This window comes from Balaenoptera acutorostrata, chromosome 4 (genome assembly GCF_949987535.1).
Source record: "Balaenoptera acutorostrata chromosome 4, mBalAcu1.1, whole genome shotgun sequence".
Classification (NCBI taxonomy): Eukaryota; Metazoa; Chordata; class Mammalia; order Artiodactyla; family Balaenopteridae; genus Balaenoptera; species Balaenoptera acutorostrata.
The window spans coordinates 74,091,058-74,110,229 of NC_080067.1; the positions used below are offsets into that span (position 1 = coordinate 74,091,058).

General features: G+C 38.9%; 1 protein-coding gene across 3 annotated transcripts in view; it reads left to right on the forward strand.

Annotated features, from left to right (window-relative positions):
- Positions 1-3,008: 3,008 nt before the first annotated feature.
- CCDC50 (coiled-coil domain containing 50) overlaps positions 3,009-19,172 on the forward strand; it is a 67,198-nt gene continuing 51,034 nt past the window's right edge. The window contains exon 1 of one of the 3 annotated variants that reach the window (XM_057545234.1): positions 3,009-3,747. In XM_057545234.1, coding sequence (XP_057401217.1) covers positions 3,045-3,747 — 703 coding nt within the window. In that variant the 5' untranslated portion in view covers positions 3,009-3,044. The remainder of the gene's footprint in view (positions 3,748-19,172) is intronic. The other 2 variants (XM_057545235.1, XM_057545236.1) reach the window with 2 other exon arrangements.

Sequence of the window (19,172 nt, forward strand, 5' to 3'; positions counted from 1 at the left end):
AAGAGTTAATAATTAAAGCAACAAAGACTGAATGAATTACCCAAAGTAGTAAGAATAGTTAGGAAGGAATAGTTTGAGAACTGAAGTGCTGTCTGAAACACTCCAGCATTTAAAGGTCTAGGAAGGGACTTCCCTGGCGGTCCAGTGGTTAGGACACCGTGCTTCCATTGCAGGGGGCTCGGGTTTGATTTCTGGTCCAGGAACTAAGATCCTGCATGCCTTATGGCGTGGCCACCAAAAAAATAAATAAATAAAGTAAAGGTCTAGGAAATTGGGGGGAACCCCCAAAGAATGTGATATAGGAGTGTGTGTGTGTGTTTAGTTTTGGTGTACATTCTAGAGGTGGTCAGTTGCCTAACTAGGAACACAAACTGCAGGTGTTGTAACCTAGGATTTTACCAGAAGGCTACACTCTAAAGAAAATTATGAGAACTTAAGCTAGTTTTTAAAATCTTAGATTAATAACAGAACTTTTATAGCATAATTTAATGAATATTAGAAATGCATTTAAAATCGGAGGCATTTGAAATGTGTAGATATGTGGATTGACTGAAATATTTTAAAGAAATTCCCCACTCTTGTTTGAAGAGGGTATAAGAACCAAGAGAGCCTTTCAGCCGTTAATCTGTGCAATGATACCCAACGCAAGATTCCAAAATAATGTCTGTGTTTGCACAAATCTTTTATGGACTGTGTAGTTAGAGCCTATAAAAGGATAAGGAATTGGGACTGTATTAAGTTTTCAGAGCAGGTTTTATGACTTTGTACCTATTTGCTAATAAACTTGTATATATATGAATTTGGACATACTGTTTTTGTAACCTAGTAGAAACAATTTGGGTGGAGTTGCTAGCCTATAACTATGTCCAATAACTGGCAGGTACCACTATCCAGAAGAACCCTCAAAATAAGCTTTCATTGGCTTGGATCATTTTTGAACAAAGTGGCTAGTGGTGTAGAACTGTCTTGGGAGCTAAATGAGATAAGCAAAAATACAAAAACAAAAACAAAAAATGTTTCAAGAAGATGACTAGAATCATATCTATTACATGGTAATAGTTAGCCAATAAGAGGAGGGCTGAGAATTGGCCACTGGATTTGGCAATATGGAGGTCATCGTTAATTCTAATAAAAACAGCTGTTTTTGGAGTGGTGAGGCTAAAAAGTATGATTGGAATAGGTTCAAGAAATAATGAGAGACTAGGAAGTGGAGATCATATGAATAGATGAATATGGCTTATGATCTTATAAAGATCATAAGAAATGTAGATATTTTTAAGGAAAACAAAGCAATGACCCTTTGGCATATCTTAACCATATTAGTCAGAGTCTAGGCAAGAAACAGAAACCACACACAAAACGGTTTAACTGGAAAGAATAAAATGCAGGGACTACTTACAAAGGCGTGGGTATGGTTAGGGGAACAGTAGTGAAGCCATTACTATCCTAGGCCTGAAGGGGCACTGGAAAGAAATGGTATTATTAGAGACCCATGAGAGCTGGAACAATGGGAAGGAGGGCTCTAGACAGGCATTGTAGTCAGAGGGACACAGTATGACCAAAATTTTGGCCTAGCATAAAGGAAAGGAGTGTAATACACACCCTGATATTTCTCTCCTCCCTTTTTTGATCTTCTGCCAGAGCTGTGTGTTGGTCTAACTCAAAAGGAAGAAGCCACAGGGCAAGGAGGCCCTGGTGATATATTCATAAATGTCAGCCTCCAAGGGCAGAGCATGACAGAGCAGTGAAGACAGTGGGTTTTGGGGAGGGAAACAGACAATACTGCTATTACAAATATTCTCTATGACCACAGGAAGTTAAAAAAAAAAGTCACAGGAGGCAGGCAAGTTAAAAATCCTCACAAAACTACCTTTCTAATAGTACTTCCTTTCTATTTACACATTTAATTTACTGGGTGTTCTTTCTGCCTAGTAATAGGGTTGTCTAACCTTTTCTTAAAATGGTCCAAGAGTAAATATTTTATAATTTGAGTCCTAAGAGGCAAAATTGAAAATATTATGTTGTATTTCTATAACCACTTAAATGTAATCATTTAAACACATAAAAAGCAGTCTTTCAAATCCAGTGGGCTGGATTTGGCCTATGGGCCACGGTTTGCCACCCTCTGGCCTAGAAAATCTTTTTTAATTTTTCTCTGGCCTTAGGCAATGTCAAGTCCAAATAAAACCTCCTACATGTGGCCTCTCATACTGTGACTCTGAGCTGTGAGTGACAGAAAATCAACTTTTACTAGTTTAAGATAGTAAAATTACTAGCTTAAATTGAGAGGATGCTGGGGGTAAATCCCAGAATGCAGAGCAGCAGGAATCCCAGCTGCTCCAGGAACCAGCTGGTTTGCTATTGTGGTAAAATCAGAACACACCCCCTTCATCTCTATGTCTTCTTATCTTTGCTCGTGTCTTCAGTTTGGCTTCACTGTCTACTAGGAAGAGCAAACCCTCCCCACAAGAAATAGAACGCTTATCTGTCCTTCTTTATATAATAACCCCAGAGAAGTATTCTGCTTGACCTGTCTTGGTCACACACCCATCCTTAGATGAATGTATTGGATGAGGGAGGAAGCTTGCTGATGGTGGAGAGGTTCTTCGGTTGTACAGGCTTGTGAGAGGAGGGCCCTCCTGAGGAGGGCTTCCCATAGGGAGGGAGAATTCTGTTGCCAGGAGATGCAGACAGGAGATGCTGTCTATTTCGGGGAGATAAAAATGTCACAATTATAGACCAATGTGTGACATGCCAGAAGAGGGAGATGTCTGACACACGTTGTTACCACCCTCAGAACCTAAAATCACACTTGGTAGACATTCATGCATTTCTGATGAATGAATGACTCAGTTCCCCCGGCTGGTTGTGAGCACTCTCTTCTCCTAACTGGCCCAGATTTTGATCAGCTGCTCTTTAGTTCTGTACGTTGTAGTAGAGGTTTTTTAACGCCCATGTATTATCTTTCCTCTAATCCCAGGAGGCAAAGAGTGCCCGAGAGAGCCAGTCTCACAGCAAAGCATCCTGTGGAAACAGCTCACAGCATGGGGACTACACCGGCGACAGTAACGACTGTGTTCTGGGGGACCCGTGCGGCCTTTTTGAGGAAGCCTTCAGGACACAAAGCCCCCCACCGACAGACGCGACCCTCCGTCGGGAGGGAGGCAGGGCGCGGGGGCGGGGGCACCGCCGGGCCCCAGCCTCGGGCGCGCGTCACTCGGCACAAAGGAGACAGCAGGGAGGCGGCCGCGGGAGCCGATCTGCACTCGCCAGCCACTCGCAATTGCGGTTACAGACCTGCAGTTCCCCTCCCCCCTCCCCCTCCCCCTCCCCACCCGGGCCCGCCCGCCCGCCCGCCCGCCGGCCTTTCTGTCTCCTCTCTCCCTCCGTACTGGCCGGCCCGGGTCCATTTCCGGGCTCTGGGTATTTGGTATCGATCAGGGCCGGGGGCGCGGGAGCAGGTGGCTGCGGCGGGGCAGCTGGGCCGCCAGCCTGCTGCGCCGGGGCCCGTCTCCCGCCGCCTTTGTCGCCAGTCCTTGCCCGGCGGCCCGCTCTGTCCTCCGGGCCCGCGCGCGCTGCCGGCCGGACTTGGCGCCGGGTCGGGCGCTGCTGCTGCTCCTGCTGCGCGCCGGGCCGAGCTCGGTGCCGACGGCCGCCGCGAAGCGGGAGGCGAAGGGCCGTCCGGAGCCCGGGCCAACATGGCTGAAGTCAGCATCGACCAATCCAAGCTGCCGGGAGTCAAGGAAGGTAGGGGCCGGGCCGTGGAGCGCGCGCCGGGGCCCCTCCGGCTCCCAGCCCAGCGTCCCTCCCGGCGGGGGCGTCGTCTCGGCGGCCCCAGCGGCGCTCGCTCGGCGCTCAGCCGGTGCCGGCCCGCCCTGGCCGGGAGGGAATTGAATTCAGGCTCTGCTGTGGGACCTTGGGCAAGTCACTTTCGTTCTGAGCCTCAGTTTTCTCCTACGAAAGGAGACTGTGGGAGAGAGGTCAGCACCACCCTCATCAAAAGTGGTTGTGCAAAGGTTCTCGGGAAGAGAAATGCCCTTAGTGAATGCTCCAGAGCTGGGTACATCTGACTTATTTCTGTTCCTAAAAATTCAGGCCCAGCCTGGCTAACTTGAAGGCTAGGAAGTGGGGAGGGGTTGACGTTCAATTCCTTGTGGAGCCTTTGTTTTGAAACTTGACTCTTTCCCTCCTTCTGTCTACTTTTCCTAGCCCTGCGTCTGGCTGGCTGACTTTCCCACCTTCCTCCAGGTTTAAAAGTTTAGTCTGGGCACTGCCTAGCGCGAGCAGCGGATGGGAAGCTGCTATAAATAAGCATTTTCTCATAAAAAACACTAAGCGAGGGGGAGCAGGGGACTCACTGTGACCTTGATTTTTACTGGCTCCGTATACTGAGGTCCAGAAAAATCAAGATTGATTAGTATTGGTCTGGCTTGGCTTCTAGCAAGGATCCCACTGACTTCTTGTTCCTCGTCTTCATCCAGACCTAGTATTTTTTTTTTTTTTTTTTTTCAGCTGAGATCTTGGGTGCTGGATTGCCTTAATCTTTAGTGATCTTTGGCTGTTATTTTGACCCTGGGAAGCATGGAAGTCCCAGAGTGCTCTCCGGGCTTGCAGATATTGTCTTTGTAGTGGATGTTATTTGTTTCAGCTGACTCTTGTGGTCTTGGTTGTCTTGGGAATATGGAATTGAAAATAAGAATCTTTGCTTTCTTGGACCTGCGTGTTTCATTGCCAACCTGATTTGATTCAAAGGGGCTTGTGGGTGCTCAGGCTGACCCCAGAATTCGAAAAAGCTTGACTGCTTTATGTCCCAGAGTTCCAAACACTAGGAGACAGTGTTGCTGCTTTTATGTAGAATTTTTAATCGGGCTGGGCCTGTCCTGTTGTTCCTGAAGGATGTTAGAGCTTAGGCCTGAGATTTTTATCAAATAGTATTTTTCAACCTTTCAGTTCCTAACCTGGCTTTGGTGAAGATTCTGACCTTCATATGTAAATGAACTTTTCTTAACACTGTCAAGTCTGGAGCCTGAGTGATAGGAAAGGCAAATTTACACTTTGAAAGTCCAGGTCTTTGAGATTGTCCTTAACCTTTCTGGTAAGAGAGAGAGAGAGAGAGAGAGGGAGAGAGAGAGAGAGAGAGAGAGAGAGAGAGAGAGAGAGTGTGTGTGTGTGTGTGTGTGTGTGTGTGTGTGTTGGACATCTCTAGAGAAAAAGTGATCCTTGTGTAGTGTGTAGTGCTTCCTTGGGGGTGGGTGAGGAGTAGGATGAGAATTGGAGTTCAAACACAACCTTAATATGTAAAGTATTAGTCATGTAGTGCTAAGATTTTACCCAGCTCCCTGTATGCCAGTGACCTGAAACAAACTTGAAACTCACTTTCTGTGCATGCATTTATATTACTCTTAGGTCTTTAACCAAGACATGAATGGTTTATTCTAGTATATTCTTTCTTAAGGGTTTCAACAAACACTTTCCATCTGTAAATGCAAAATTTTTCCATTGCTAAACTCCGGAGTTTAACACATTTGGATTGCTTTTATTTTGCACAACATGGTGTTTGGCAGTCGGGTTTACATGATGTGGAAAAGTGGTAAGGAAATTTATGTGGCTGTTTCATTAAGTTAAAATTAAGTATTGATTTACTTTGAAGGTGGTCCGAAATTGTTGAGATTATTGTCTTTGTAAGCATCTGATTTTTCTAGTTCAAAGATCATCAAAGGAAGTGATACACTATACTAGGAATGTGCTAATGGTGGTGTGGTTTTTGATCTGGGAAGTATTCACATCGAATAAAGTGTATCTTTCCCTAATATAACTCTTAATTATGGCCAGTTGCTCCGTAATGATGTTTCTGGACCCTAATTAAAGAAAATAAAGTTGGTGTCCATGATTGGGTAAAACATACACAGACACTGAGACTTCTTAATACTGAAACTCCAACTCAGTTTGAAAAGAAAGTTTAGTAATAATTTGCTTAATATTCTGGCACAGATTTTTAAACTCCAGTTTTAAAAATCTGTCTCCTCTACTTCTCCTATCAATCTAAACCTTTATATACAATTACAATTTGGGATCATGGGGTAGATTCCAATAGAGATTGAGAAGAATAATGCCGTGGATGTCTGTCCCTTCCCACTGCCCTTTTCTTTAGGAGGGGATGGGGAGCCCCGGGACTTTTGTTGTGAACTTCTCAACAGAGGTCATGGGTAGCAGCTGACATCAGGGAAAGAGACTATTTGAAAACTTGTTTTTTCTAGGTTAAAATCGAATGCTTGCTTATTTAGTTTTAAGATGGCCAAAGATATTCATCATTTGGACAGACCTTTGAAAAAAATAACTACAGCAGTATTTTTACATTGGGAAGTCTCTCTTAAAATAGGAGACAAAGGGACATGTGTGAGTTCTTATGCAGTGAAAAGAATTAAGTCTAACTAAATGTCAACACACATTATTATTTCTGGTTTAAAAACATATTTGGAACATCTGAATACTTTTTGTAATGGAAATACTGTTACCATTGTTTAGTAGTAATGCTTTATTGCTTCTGAAACGTTTGAGGTTCTCTGCAACAAGATTTGAAAAAATTCTCAGCCACTTTTTTATCAGTAGATGTGTAACTCAAATGCATCATGCAATTTGTGAATGCTAGACAAAGGTATTCTCAAATAGACAAAGGTTCCAACAATATTCCGAAAGTTTTTTAGTTTAGATCAGAGCTTCCCCCCCGCCAAAAAAAGAGCACTTTTCATTAGTTAACAAGCTTAGAGTTTTGGTAAATTTTAGCTTCTACTCTGAATCTTCTTTCTGAAACCGCAATCCAGACTCCCCACTTTTTTTTGCTCTCTCCAGTCTGATTCCCATCTCTCTACTTAGTTTTAATTGCTCACCAATCACTAATCTTGCCCTTTCCCCCATCTAACAGAGGTTTCACATTATCTTCAAGTTTTGGTCTGAGTGCTGTAGCCTGTCCATCAAAGCCATTTCTAGACCCTTTAAAGTTTATTAACTCCTTTGCAGTTTTTTAGTCATTAGTGTTTTCCCACTTCTAGCCATTGAGCACTTGTGTATCAACCCTCCCATCTTCTACCAGGGCTAACCTTTTTTCTTTCCTTTCAGCAGTAAGAAATTTTATTATGTGTTATATATCCTTACTGTCCTTCAACTGGAAGTTTCCACCGTCTCCAAAGTTAGTTAACTCTGTGTGTGTGCAGGCACGTGTGCACCTGAGTGCAGTCATGATTAGCATCTGAAGTTGGTGTACTTGGTAGAGACATTTCTTGAAATAAAGGTAGCTAGCTATTCTGAGAGCAAATCCTTTTTCTTTAGTGAAAGACAAAAGTTAATACAGTTTCAGAAATATACCTAGAAAGCACTGATTCATTTTAGGTCCAGGACACCCCAGTGGCATAATGGGGTAAATTAAATTAATGGCATAAATCCAGAACTTTAAGGGGAAAGATAAAAAATTATGTCTGGTGCAGTAAGTTAACCAAGTAGTCCCAGAGATCTAAAGCATATCACACGCACACTAGGTATCTAATGTGATGTTGGTCTCTGAGAGGTGCATTATCTGGCTCCAGGGCAAACTCACTTTCGGTTTTCTTGAAAATTCCACAGCAGTTTTTTGTTGTTGTTGTTATTGTGTTTTAATGAGCCCACGGCTAGATCTTGAGTTAGGAGGTTTGTGTCTTCTTTTCTTTACCCTCATCTGGCTTCAGGTCTTTCACATAGCCAGCAAAGATTCAGCAAATATTTGAATGTGTGTATGAATGAATGAGTAAATCATGAATACTAGATGCTCCCTTTTAGTTTAGGAATCCTATCTCTGGCATAATTTCATATTCCTTCTCAGAGCATAAGCTCTTTTTTATGTATTTTATTTTATTTATTTATTTTATAAATTAATTTTTTAAAATTTATTTTTGGCCGTGTTGGGTCTTTGTTGCTGCGTGCAGGCTCTCTGTGGTTGCAGCGAGCGGGGGCTACTCTTTGTTGCTGTGCGCGGGCTTCTCATTGCAGCGGCTTCTCTTGTTGTGGAGCACGGGCTCTAGGCGCACGGGCTTCAGTAGTTGTGGCAGGCGGGCTCAGTAGTTGTGGTGCACGGGCTTAGTTGCTCCACGGCAAGTGGGACCTTCCCAGACTAGGACTCGACCCGTGTCCCCTGCATTAGCAGGCGGATTCTTAACCACTGTGCTACCAGGAAAGTCCTCAGAGCATAAGCTCTTAAAGGGCAGAGATAATGCCTTTTAACCATGGGCATCATGTATCTTAGTGCCACTATTAAATTTATAAAAATTTTTAATCTATTTTTCTAATTTTTTTTCTTCTCTGATCTTCGCTGTGGTGGAGAGGCAGTCCTGTAGAGTTCAACGAGTTGTTGTAAAGAACCCTTGAAATTCCATACGTGCACCCAGAATGCCTCTCACATAAGGGAAAAAAACATCTTTCAGTTTATTGCTATATGCAGGTATGCAGTACCTTCTTAAATGAATCAGTGATTTTTAAAAAATGAAATAGCTGTTAATTGTAAAATAAAGATCATCTTAATGATTTGAGAAATGCTTTTTTTATTTTTTTAAACTAACAAGTACATAAAGGACAACTTCTCCCTTGTGGGAAACTGTAAAGTTAATTGCTATTTTAAAAAAAGGATCTCAGAGTAGAAATTATTAAAAACCACTGATCTAGGCCAGCCAGATTAGAGCCAGGATGGGAAAGTGAGTTGTATCAAACCGCTGAGGCTAAGTATCTAAAAATTGTCACATGGGGCCTAGAATTAGAAAAGTTCAAAACCGAGTATTCACACAGCTCAGTCTTCCCTGCTCTCTCCTTTCCCACCTTCCCCTTCCTTTCCTGTCTCCTCCCTTCCTCTCTCTTCCTTTGTTCCCTCTCCCTCTTCTTCTCTTTCTTTTAAATTATTCTGTAGATGCCTAAGAATCATTCCTCATGTATTTCATTAATACTGTCATTTAAAACAGTGGAATAAAAATAATGAATGACAAAACAATTCCAGAGATTTTTCTCAACTTATTTTAGGGATAATGTTTGATATGAATGTTAATGAGTTAATATAGGTTTCATTTTATTTTTTAATTAAAAACTTTTTTTTTTTTAGGTTTTTATTTCGATTCAGCAAATGAATTACTGGGTGAACTACAGGAGGTCATACTCCTGCCTCAGTGTTTTCTTCTACCTAGAAAATGCATTTCTTCTCTGGTACACTCAGCTGAAGGGGCTAACGTTTAGAGGCTTGGACATTTTAAGAAGTTTAAACATATTAGGGAAATAAAGAAAGCCATAGGCTATTTTCTTTTCTCTAGTTCTTTTCAGGAACATAGGAGTTTTGATTGAGATAAATGAATTTTTGCCTCAGTAACAAAAAGCAGTGTGATACCACAAAACTTAAGTAAACTCTGCTTGAAATTCCAGTTCTCTAAGTACAGGAGTGTATTTTAAAGTTAACTACCCTGACCTATAAGGGGAAAAAATAAACCTTATCACAGCTACATTTGCAGTTTCAGATGTAGCCACTGGAAGGGCTGTTGGATTAGTGTTTTTAATTGATGACCTATTTAAAAGTGTCCTGTGCTTCAAACCTGTAAAATTAGGATACCCTAGATCCTAAATAAGATCTACAAAGGATCATTGGTCTTATATACCTTGGAGATTATTTAGACTATTTATTCCCAGATGTTTGAATTTAGAAACCAGTACAAAAGAGTTCCTAGATACTACTTTTAAAAGGACACGACAAACACGCATACTCAAAAGAACTATTTTTTTGGTCATTATTATCATTAAAACACATAAACACACACACATTAAGATATGTAGGTCTTCACATGATAGTTGGTAACCATACACTGACATAAAAGCATTGAAAACTTTCTGATAAACCAGAACCAATGTAAAACCAGTCTTGCTTGTTCTATATCAGTGTTTTTTTCTTTTTAGTCAAATTCATTGATGTATAATTCACGTACAGTAAAAACTCATCCTTCTTAGTATGTAGTTCTGAGTTTTGACAAATGTATAGTCTTGTACCCACCACAGCAATCAAGATACAGAACAGTTAACATAACCCCCAGACTGTTCCACCCTTTTCCCCACCTCCACCAACCGCTGATGTGTTTTCTGTCCCTATAGTTTGGCCTTTACAAAAATGTCATATACATGGGATCATCCAATAAGTTGCTTTTTGAGTTTGGCTTCTTTCGCTTAGCATAATACATCTGATATCATGTGTGTATCAGTAATTTTGTTCTTTTTTATTGCTGAGTTCCGGTGTATGGCTGTACCACCATTTGCTTATCCATTCACTGGTTGACGAACATTGGGGTGTTTTCACTTTTGGTGGTTATAAATAGTCTCTGTAAACATTTGTATACAGGTTTTTTTTGAGGTAAACATGTTTTCATTTCTCTTGGGTAAGCACCTAGGGTAGGATTACTGGGTCATATGGTGAATGTATGTTTAGCTTTATAAGAAACTGCCAAACTTTTTCAAAGTGGCCTGTACCATTTTGCATTCCCACAAGCAATGTATGTGAGCTCCAATTGCTCTGCATCCTTGTCTGCACTTTACATTGTCAAGATATATTTTTTTTAATTTTTAACTATTTTTTTAAGGCTTTAAATTCTGGTTTTGTTGTTTCGTAGCTGTGTGATCTGAATTTTAGCAGTGTAATATTATCTTATGTGGCTTTAATTTGCATTTCTCTAATGACTAATGATTGGAGCCTCTTTTCTTGTGCTTATTTCCTATTCTCATATCGTTTGTCGAAGGAGTGTGTGTTCTAAGCTTTGCCTTTAAAAAAAAAATCAGACTGTTTTCTTTTTATTGAGTTTTGAGGGTTCTTTACATATTCTGAATTCAAGTCTTTTATCAGATAAATATTTTGAAGATGTCGGTGGTCTTTAAACCTTGGTGCAACATTAGGATGATGTGGGGAGCTTTGCTATAAACATATTCCTGCCCTACTTGATATCAGCTGAATCTCTTGGAGATGGTCCCAGGAATCTGTAGTTTTTTATACCTAGATTATACTCTTGGACTTACAATGGACATTTGGAACATATGACTAAGAATCCTGTGGCCACCCTCATGCAGGAATTGATCCTACCCTACTCTGATTTTTTAAGCTTTTGCAATGGCAACTCTTTTCTTTATCAGGGTTAAAGAATGGGCAGCATTTTTTTTTTTTCCTTTTAGTAATTGAAATTAGTTCCTCTAAGATAGGGGTTTGCAAACTATGGCCTATGGGCCACCGCTTGTTTTTATACCAGTGAGCTAAAGATAGTCTTTACATTTTTTAATGATTAAAAAAAAAGAGGAAGAAGAATGTTTTGTGACAGGTAAAAATGGTATGAAATTCAGATTTCAATGCCTAAAGTTTTATTGGCACATAACTTTGCTCATTTGTTTACATATTGTCTGTGGCTGCATTCATGCTGTGAAGGCTGAGATGAGTGAGTCATTATAACAGAGACTATGATTAGCAAAGATTAAATTCTTTACTATCTGGTACTTTGTGGGAAAACAATAATTTCTTTGGGACCATTTCAGTGAAACCATTTAAAAAACTTCCCTATTTAATCTTTTTTGATATTTCAGTTATCAGTATGAACATTTATCAAAACTTTAATTATAGTGGTGAGCTGTTGGGGACTATTATTGGCTGAACTCGTGTAGCGTGTTTTATTTTTGTAGTGACTTTTAAAAATACAGGCTTACATCCTGATTTTTATTTTACTTTTTCTTAAGAAGAAAATGTGCTCTGCATATAAATTTCTAGGGACTTCACAATTGATTATCAAGGTAGAACTCTTATGTAAAGTAAGAATAATCCATATGCCAGTTCTGAGTAAGGATCTGTGGGGCTTTCATGAGTGAAGTGCATGAGTAAACAAGTTCAACTTCTAAAAAGTTTGCTTATGATTCTTAGCTCGTTACTTGTTACTGGCTCTCTTCAAAACATGTTACGAACATTTGCGTGAATGAAGTGTCACTTTGTCTTCTTGGAAACTTGTATCAGAAGTACCTAGGTTGATTTACCACTAAACTTTGAAGGCTTAGTGTGTGATGAGCATTTCTAGTCCTGATACAGCTTCTCAGTGACCAAACACCAGGGGAGTCCCCACTGGGCTTTTTTGGCTTTTATTTTTCTAATGAGTCATAAAGACTGAGTCACTTTCCATTAACATTACTCCAGGACTTTTAACTGCATATAGTAAAAGCACGAATGACTTACAAGGATATCTTTCCCTCTTCATTGCCTCCCCATCAACAAATTTTTTTGCCTGTTGACTATAGAGAGGAGTCCATGATTCACTTTAGGTATTATATTCACTAATTTTTGAGTAGCACTTCCCACCAAATACTTTAAAATATTAGCTTTGTCTTTCATTTTATGAAATTCGGCAAAATACAGAATGTTAGGGTTGGCAAATACTTTCAAAACGTTTTTATTGTCTAGATGGGAAACCAGAAGTAGAGGAAGAGAAACAAGAGACTTGATTAAGATTCATATCCTCTCATCTGCACGTTGAGTTTGGCCTGACATCTGCCAGCAGCTATTTTGGAAAGGACTGTGCACTCTCAGTGTCTGCATTTACAGATCACTTTCTGGCTTTGCTTACAAACGGTTCCTTATCCTGTCAGTGATTGCTGGATTCTAACTTGCCATGTCTGCTTCTGTTGTTTTCCCAGTTTTCCATGGTCAGACCTCATTATTTGAAATTGAGCTTTAGTGTACCCATGAAGCATTTCTTCTTTTCTTTTCCCCTTGTAGTTACCCCATTAAAACTCCACAGAGCTAATGTTTGAAAGATCATTTTGGCTATGTGTGTATATTGGAGGGGACAAGCTGGAGGTTTAGAAAATGGTTAGGGAGCTATTATTGATAGACTCCAGTTTACTGTGCTTTTAACATCCCCGAATTCGAGGAACTTGGTTGCAGTGGCGCTCAGGCTCCCCAAATTAGGATAATTACTGAGGCCTAAAGGCAGCGCTGCCAAATAATTTATAGGCCAAACTCAGACACTTTGTGAGTAAAAAGGGTGATTCTAATAATTTTACCAGAATAGGTGTATGCTGGTGACCACACAACTGCAAGAGACATTGCTGAAATACCACAGGCAGTTGGATATGTTGACTAAGCGAGCTCCTTGTTAAAAAACCCTTTCTAGATATGAAATGTAAAGTTTTTGTTGACACTTAAAACCTGAAGGGTACCTGTTTCCCGTAGACTGTCTTGAGGTTCTTAATGTGTTCTCTATTTCATAATTGATTACTAAGTGAAGTCTGCTCAATTGGAGGTAGTAGGAATAATTAAGATTTCATTTAGCTCTTCATATGCGGGTTTCCGAAAATTCTACTTTTAATTAGTTAGTTTTCTTTTTGTTTCCTGTTTATTGGTTCTCCCCATTTATTCCCCCTGAATGTGGAGAATGGGTGTTGAAAAGATTTGTGCAGTTGAAGGGAGGTAAGAAATGCACACATTTCTGATTCCTACTTACTTGTCAGTATGTAATATAACTATCATTTTCTTCATCTTAAATAGAGTAGGAGGCTACCATTTTACTCTGTACATTTCTGCTGTGTATCTTTTCAGTAATTGAGCTCCTCCTAGAATTATTTTGCAGTATTTGCTCTTGTTTACTGATACATTAAATAATTTGTCCAGATTGAAAGCAAGCTTGTATAAAATTTAGCTTAAGCAGACTGACTTCTTTGGAAAGGGGAAGTACTTTGAACCTGGACTTGTTAAGCCTTGGTTTCACATCTCATCTTTCCTACTCATTTGATGTAAGGACTCAGAGAAAACACTCAGTATCTCTAAGCTTCAGTTTCCTTATCTGTTTATTGGAGATAATATTTACTATGTCTAATATGTGGACTTTCCATGAGAGTTAATTGAAGAAATGGATATGAAAGTATTTTGAAAAATGCGGTGTTATACATTCAGCCTCAGTGATATTACTGTTCAAGTTACCCTATAATACTCCAACTTTTCCTTTTTCCAGACCATTGTTATTTGAGCCCTAATCCTCTCCATGGTATTTCCTTCTATACTATCCAAATATAGCGTATTTCTATCCTCTCATCCTCTCACCACCTCCCCAGGCCCAGCTCAAATGCTGATTCTCTGCTAAGTCTACCCTGTTTCTTTCCTGTGTATCTCTTTAACTTACTTCCTTAAGCAACATGTCTCATCCTCTGTATTGGTCTGCAAGCTCTCTATCAAGACAAGACTGGTAGCTGACTGATCTCAGTACTTCTTGGGGATCCTTACACATAGGAGATACTCCAGAAAAGTTGTCAGAGTATCTGACAGCTTATGTTCAGTGGGCAGACGGACCTGAGCTAACTGAACTAATGACACTAGAATAAGAGCTATGATGGTTTGCATGAATTCACTGGGATAGGAATAGAGGATTAGAAGCAATCACTTTTACTTTTTGTTGCATGAAATTTCCCCATCTATCAAATATCTGTAGGGGACTGATTGGTGTTAAGGTTAACTCAAGGCCAAAAGACATAGTAGGCTCCTTTGGAAGCAATGATCTTACCTGTTTATGGATTGATTTTAGTTAAGTAAGACCCTGTTCAAGTGTGTACATTTTCCAGGATTGTGATATGGTATCATTTTGTTGCTGTTACTAAAAGATCCAATTAGTTTCTTAGATGGTGTTGGATTCTATTCAGAATTTTTACATTTACTGTTTTCTCCTTTAGAGTTATTTTTAGGTAAAGGGGTCAAAGTTCTTATAAAGTTTTAACTAAACAGGTCACATGTAACATGTGTTTTTTAAGTTCTTGATTATAGAGTTCCTGATTGTGAAGAATCTGAATATTTTGAGTTGGAAACGAAAAACATGAATGTACAGATTATAAACCTGGTATGGTTTATGATCAAGAGAGGGTGGGAAAGCGTGAGCAAAAGAGCTCAAGAATTTTTGCTTTGGGGGTGGATATGTTTAATTCATACTTATTTAGGATGGTTTTCTAAATTAGGGCATACTGTTTAGTCTCTTTCAGCTTCATATGGTGTATCAGAAGTTAACACTGTTTTAAAAACATGCAGTGCTACAAAAACCAATTTATACTTCTAGGTAGATATAGCAGTTTTTTAAAATCATCAAAATGACTTTGAATTCTTAAAAAACAAGTGAGACAAGTGAATCAATCCTCTAAGCAGAAAGGTATTTGGACAGCTTGTCTTCCTGTTCACAGATGCAGGCTGCCCCTGATTTTCTTTCACTTCCTCTTCAGGGGAATTACATGATAACCAAATATACTATAGGATAACCAAATATACTATACTGAAGCCAGTTTCAGTAACAATACATGGAGAAATCCAAGGCAGTTAGACCACATTCTAGTTGAACTTAAATTTGGTGATCTTCAAGAAGACTTCTGAATATTGAGGGTGTTGGCTTTCCCAGGCTGTACTCTGTTCATCTGGCCCCAGGTTAACCTTTTAGTAAATAGTGCAGTCCACAGTTGCGTTCATCGGACAGTAAATGAATGATAACATGGTCTCATTTTACCATGATACTGAAGGCTCTGTGAGAACTGCTAGTTGAGACAGGATAAGTCTACCTTTTTATAAGTCACTAGATTGAACAAAAGGTTATTTTAAGATTTATTGGTGGTGAAGGCTACTATACATAAAATATGATGGATAAAAGCAGATGTTTGCCATTTTGTACGGTAGAAATAGTAAAACCAACAACAGCAGTGAAGAAAGCAATATTTGGTACAGGAGAAAGTTAGCATAACAGTCATCCTGTATGGATGGGCTTTTACATAGCTGTGGTTATGACGTTTTAGATGATGTGCTTGTATCCAAGAGACAAATATATATTACTTATACTGAATCAACTAAATTTCTTACTACCCTATATCTAAGTTGGAGGAGTTCTTAAAAATAATTTGGACTGTTTCCTTATAGGTCAAGACACTGAGGTTCTGATTTGGAAAGTGACTTGTCAAAGGTCACTTGGTGAGCTGCTGACAGAGCCAGAACTAAAATTCTGACCGATATCTGGAATGAAGAACTGGGCTCTTTGTACTTCAACCTGTTTGTTCCTTATATGCTACAATAAGGCCATTATATTTCTATAAATTGGGAAAGAGATATCTACATTTCTTATAGTAAGATACCAAAGTGCCATGTGGATTTGGCAGAAAGCTTTTACTAGCGTATTCAAGGAACAGAAATTAGGAAAATTCATCTGGTTTTAGGCATGCTGTATTTTAAATTAACATGTTAATATTTTGTTTAGGTTTTGATGGCTACACTTCTTCTCAACAGTCTACTCTCCTACCATTCTTGATGGTGATACTTTGATGATTCTTCTATTTTAGTAAACTATAATTACATGACTTTCACATAGAATTCTACTTTGCTTTCTAATCCTGGACGTTCAACTGAAAAAAGTTTGGAGTGGTGGAGCTTATTAAACATTCTAGACACATTGATTTCCTTTTAACTCAGGCCCACAATGCGTACGTATAGGAAACATGTTCTCCCTCATGAGAAAACATGAAGTTAGAAAGAGCTATTGAAATGTAGTCAACTGTTGATTATATTGTAATTCCTTGCCAGGAAACATTTCCATACATTCATAAGAGGAAGTAGTGATTGCTTATTCCATTATAGATTCTATACTACAGAAGTGATAGATCTGTGTTAATCAGGGACTTAGTGAGACCTGACTAAAAGAAGTACTTAATAGAAAATAATTAATTATAATAATTCATTAACTCTGATGATGCCAGTAGTAATTGGAAGTTCCGTTTATTGAACTTCCTTTTACTGAGTGACAGATGTTTTCTTTGGCCCTTCACTTACCTAATTTAGTCCTCACAACATTTATCCTCATTTTGCAGATGAGGAACCTGAGGCTCAAAGAGATCAAATAACTTGCCTAAGATCTTTTAGCCAATAAGAAAGCAATATTTGAATCCTGATCTGTATAGCTCCAAAGTTGTTTTTTCTTCTCTGAAATACTCTTTAAACATTAGGCAAAATCCAAATCAGAACCATGATGCCATTTTATGTACTCTGTTCACTTTTGTATTGTTGAAGAACTCTCAGCTTCTTTCTTATTGGAGTTTATTACTAAACTTCAGTTTTTGCTTCTCTCTTCCCATAGCACTAACTGAGTGTCCAGCCTTCTTTGGTAATAGAGAACCATCAAAAGTTCACATCTAACTTAAATACCACTAAGGTGAATACAGGTTTCCTTCTCAAAAAGAAAAGAAATAAAGTAAAGTTCATCCTCTCTGATGAACTACATGGAGAACCAAAGTGGTTGACAGAATCCCTTCTTAAAATCGATGCACAACTCCCTGTTATCTGCTTAGGAAGTTTCTGGGTGTTCTTTGGAACACAGGCTTGTTTTTTCCAGTTTTCTGTTGGGTCATTACCTTCTTCTGTATAGAGTATTTCTAGGAGACGAAATCTGCTTTTAATGTAAGCCTGCTTGTAAGAGAAATCTCCTGGTCTTCTGGGGAGGCATTCCCCTAGTAAGTGTAAAAACTGAGTTGATCCTAGGAATGTACCCATGATCTCAAGATACCTTTTAGAAAAACACAATCTAGTCAGTAAACGTGACCAATTATTGAGCATATGGCAGCATATCAGAGTAGAATTCCAGAAATCTCAAGACTTGTCCATTTATTTTATGTCCATACTTTCAGATTTACATTATCCAAGATTACTGGAAATGAGTGTAGAGTTCTGACAAATGGTTACCACAGTGGAACTGTGAGTGTTGCAATTTGCTTTATGGGAACAAAATTGTAAGACAATATTTTTCCCATGCCAACTTATCCCATGAGCAATTTTTTAAGTTTGTTTTTTTTTAAATTTTGAGTATTACTGTACTCTCAATCTTTTGAAATTGAAATGAGTTTACTAATCCTAATAAGAAAGAAAGTGCTAACTAAAGTGTCTACTTGCAGAAGAGAAGTTGAAAGTTCAAAGATAAATAGAACTTGCAGTAGCTAGTACTTAAGGAAACTTGTCATATGAAGCCAATAAACCAAAATGGTTTTTCTTCCCTTGGTGTAAACTTGTACTTAAGTTGGCTTGATGTGATCTTTTGGGTTTTAATGGGCATGACTGGGTTTATCCTACAGAGGTTTAAGGAGATGGGTGGCTTTTCTTTCTAGGCTAAGGCAAACAGAGAAACCAAACCATTTGAGGGCTGCCAAACCATTTGAGGGCTTAAGTGCCAGGAAAAGTGCCATTCAAACAGAGGAACAGAAGGTTGGAGTTCTTTAGGGTTACATGGGGTGAAAATAAAAGAAATAAATTTTTACTACCAGGATATTCATAGTGGAAAATTGCTTTGAAAAAATTGTCTGCTACTGCTTGTCTAAGGGTATTTACCCTTTTGAGGACTCCTGTGGTTATCAGTGGCCTCTTGTTTTCTACATAGAAGGTTTATCTCCATCAGAATAATTTGTGAGTACTTTTTTTAAAAAAGAATATTTCCTGCAGTGCTTAAGTACTTACAGTTGTTATTATTACTCTCATATTACAGGGGAGCAAATATAAGTGATATTAATTTGTTCAAGATTATTCATCTAGTGAGTGTTAGAGCCAGGATTAGAAGCTAGGTAAGCGTACTCTTGGTTATACCGTAGTGCCTCTGTATGCAGTAAGTATTCACTGAATATCTCATTACCAATGCTCTGTGCAGTGTACTACAGAATTCTAACACTGTTTAAGAGTTTCATTTTTTCCTAAGTAATTTTGATAGTCATCTTTCTATGTTTAATTATGAAATTTTATAAATCTACTTAGAAATCAACTGAATCATTTTAAAGCAGGAGTGCTTCCTTTTTAATCATGTTTATGATAGTAAGAGTAATTATGTATTTAGCTGCTGTGTAAATTCATATATTCCTGAGTTGTTCTGAAGTGGAGCACCCATGTAAAATGTAATTGTTCTTTAAGGAAGGCACCAAAGACAGTACATTTAGGAGAAGGCTCCTCTGATTATGATCAGTTTAATTTTACAAGCCAATTGAAATTCACAAATGCATAATTTGCTAATGAGAATCCACAGTTCTTTGGTAAATGATTTGTAAGGTATTAGAGATCTGGTAGGTTATTCAGTAGTAGTTGTATTTCACAGAATCGAATTCCCTTAACT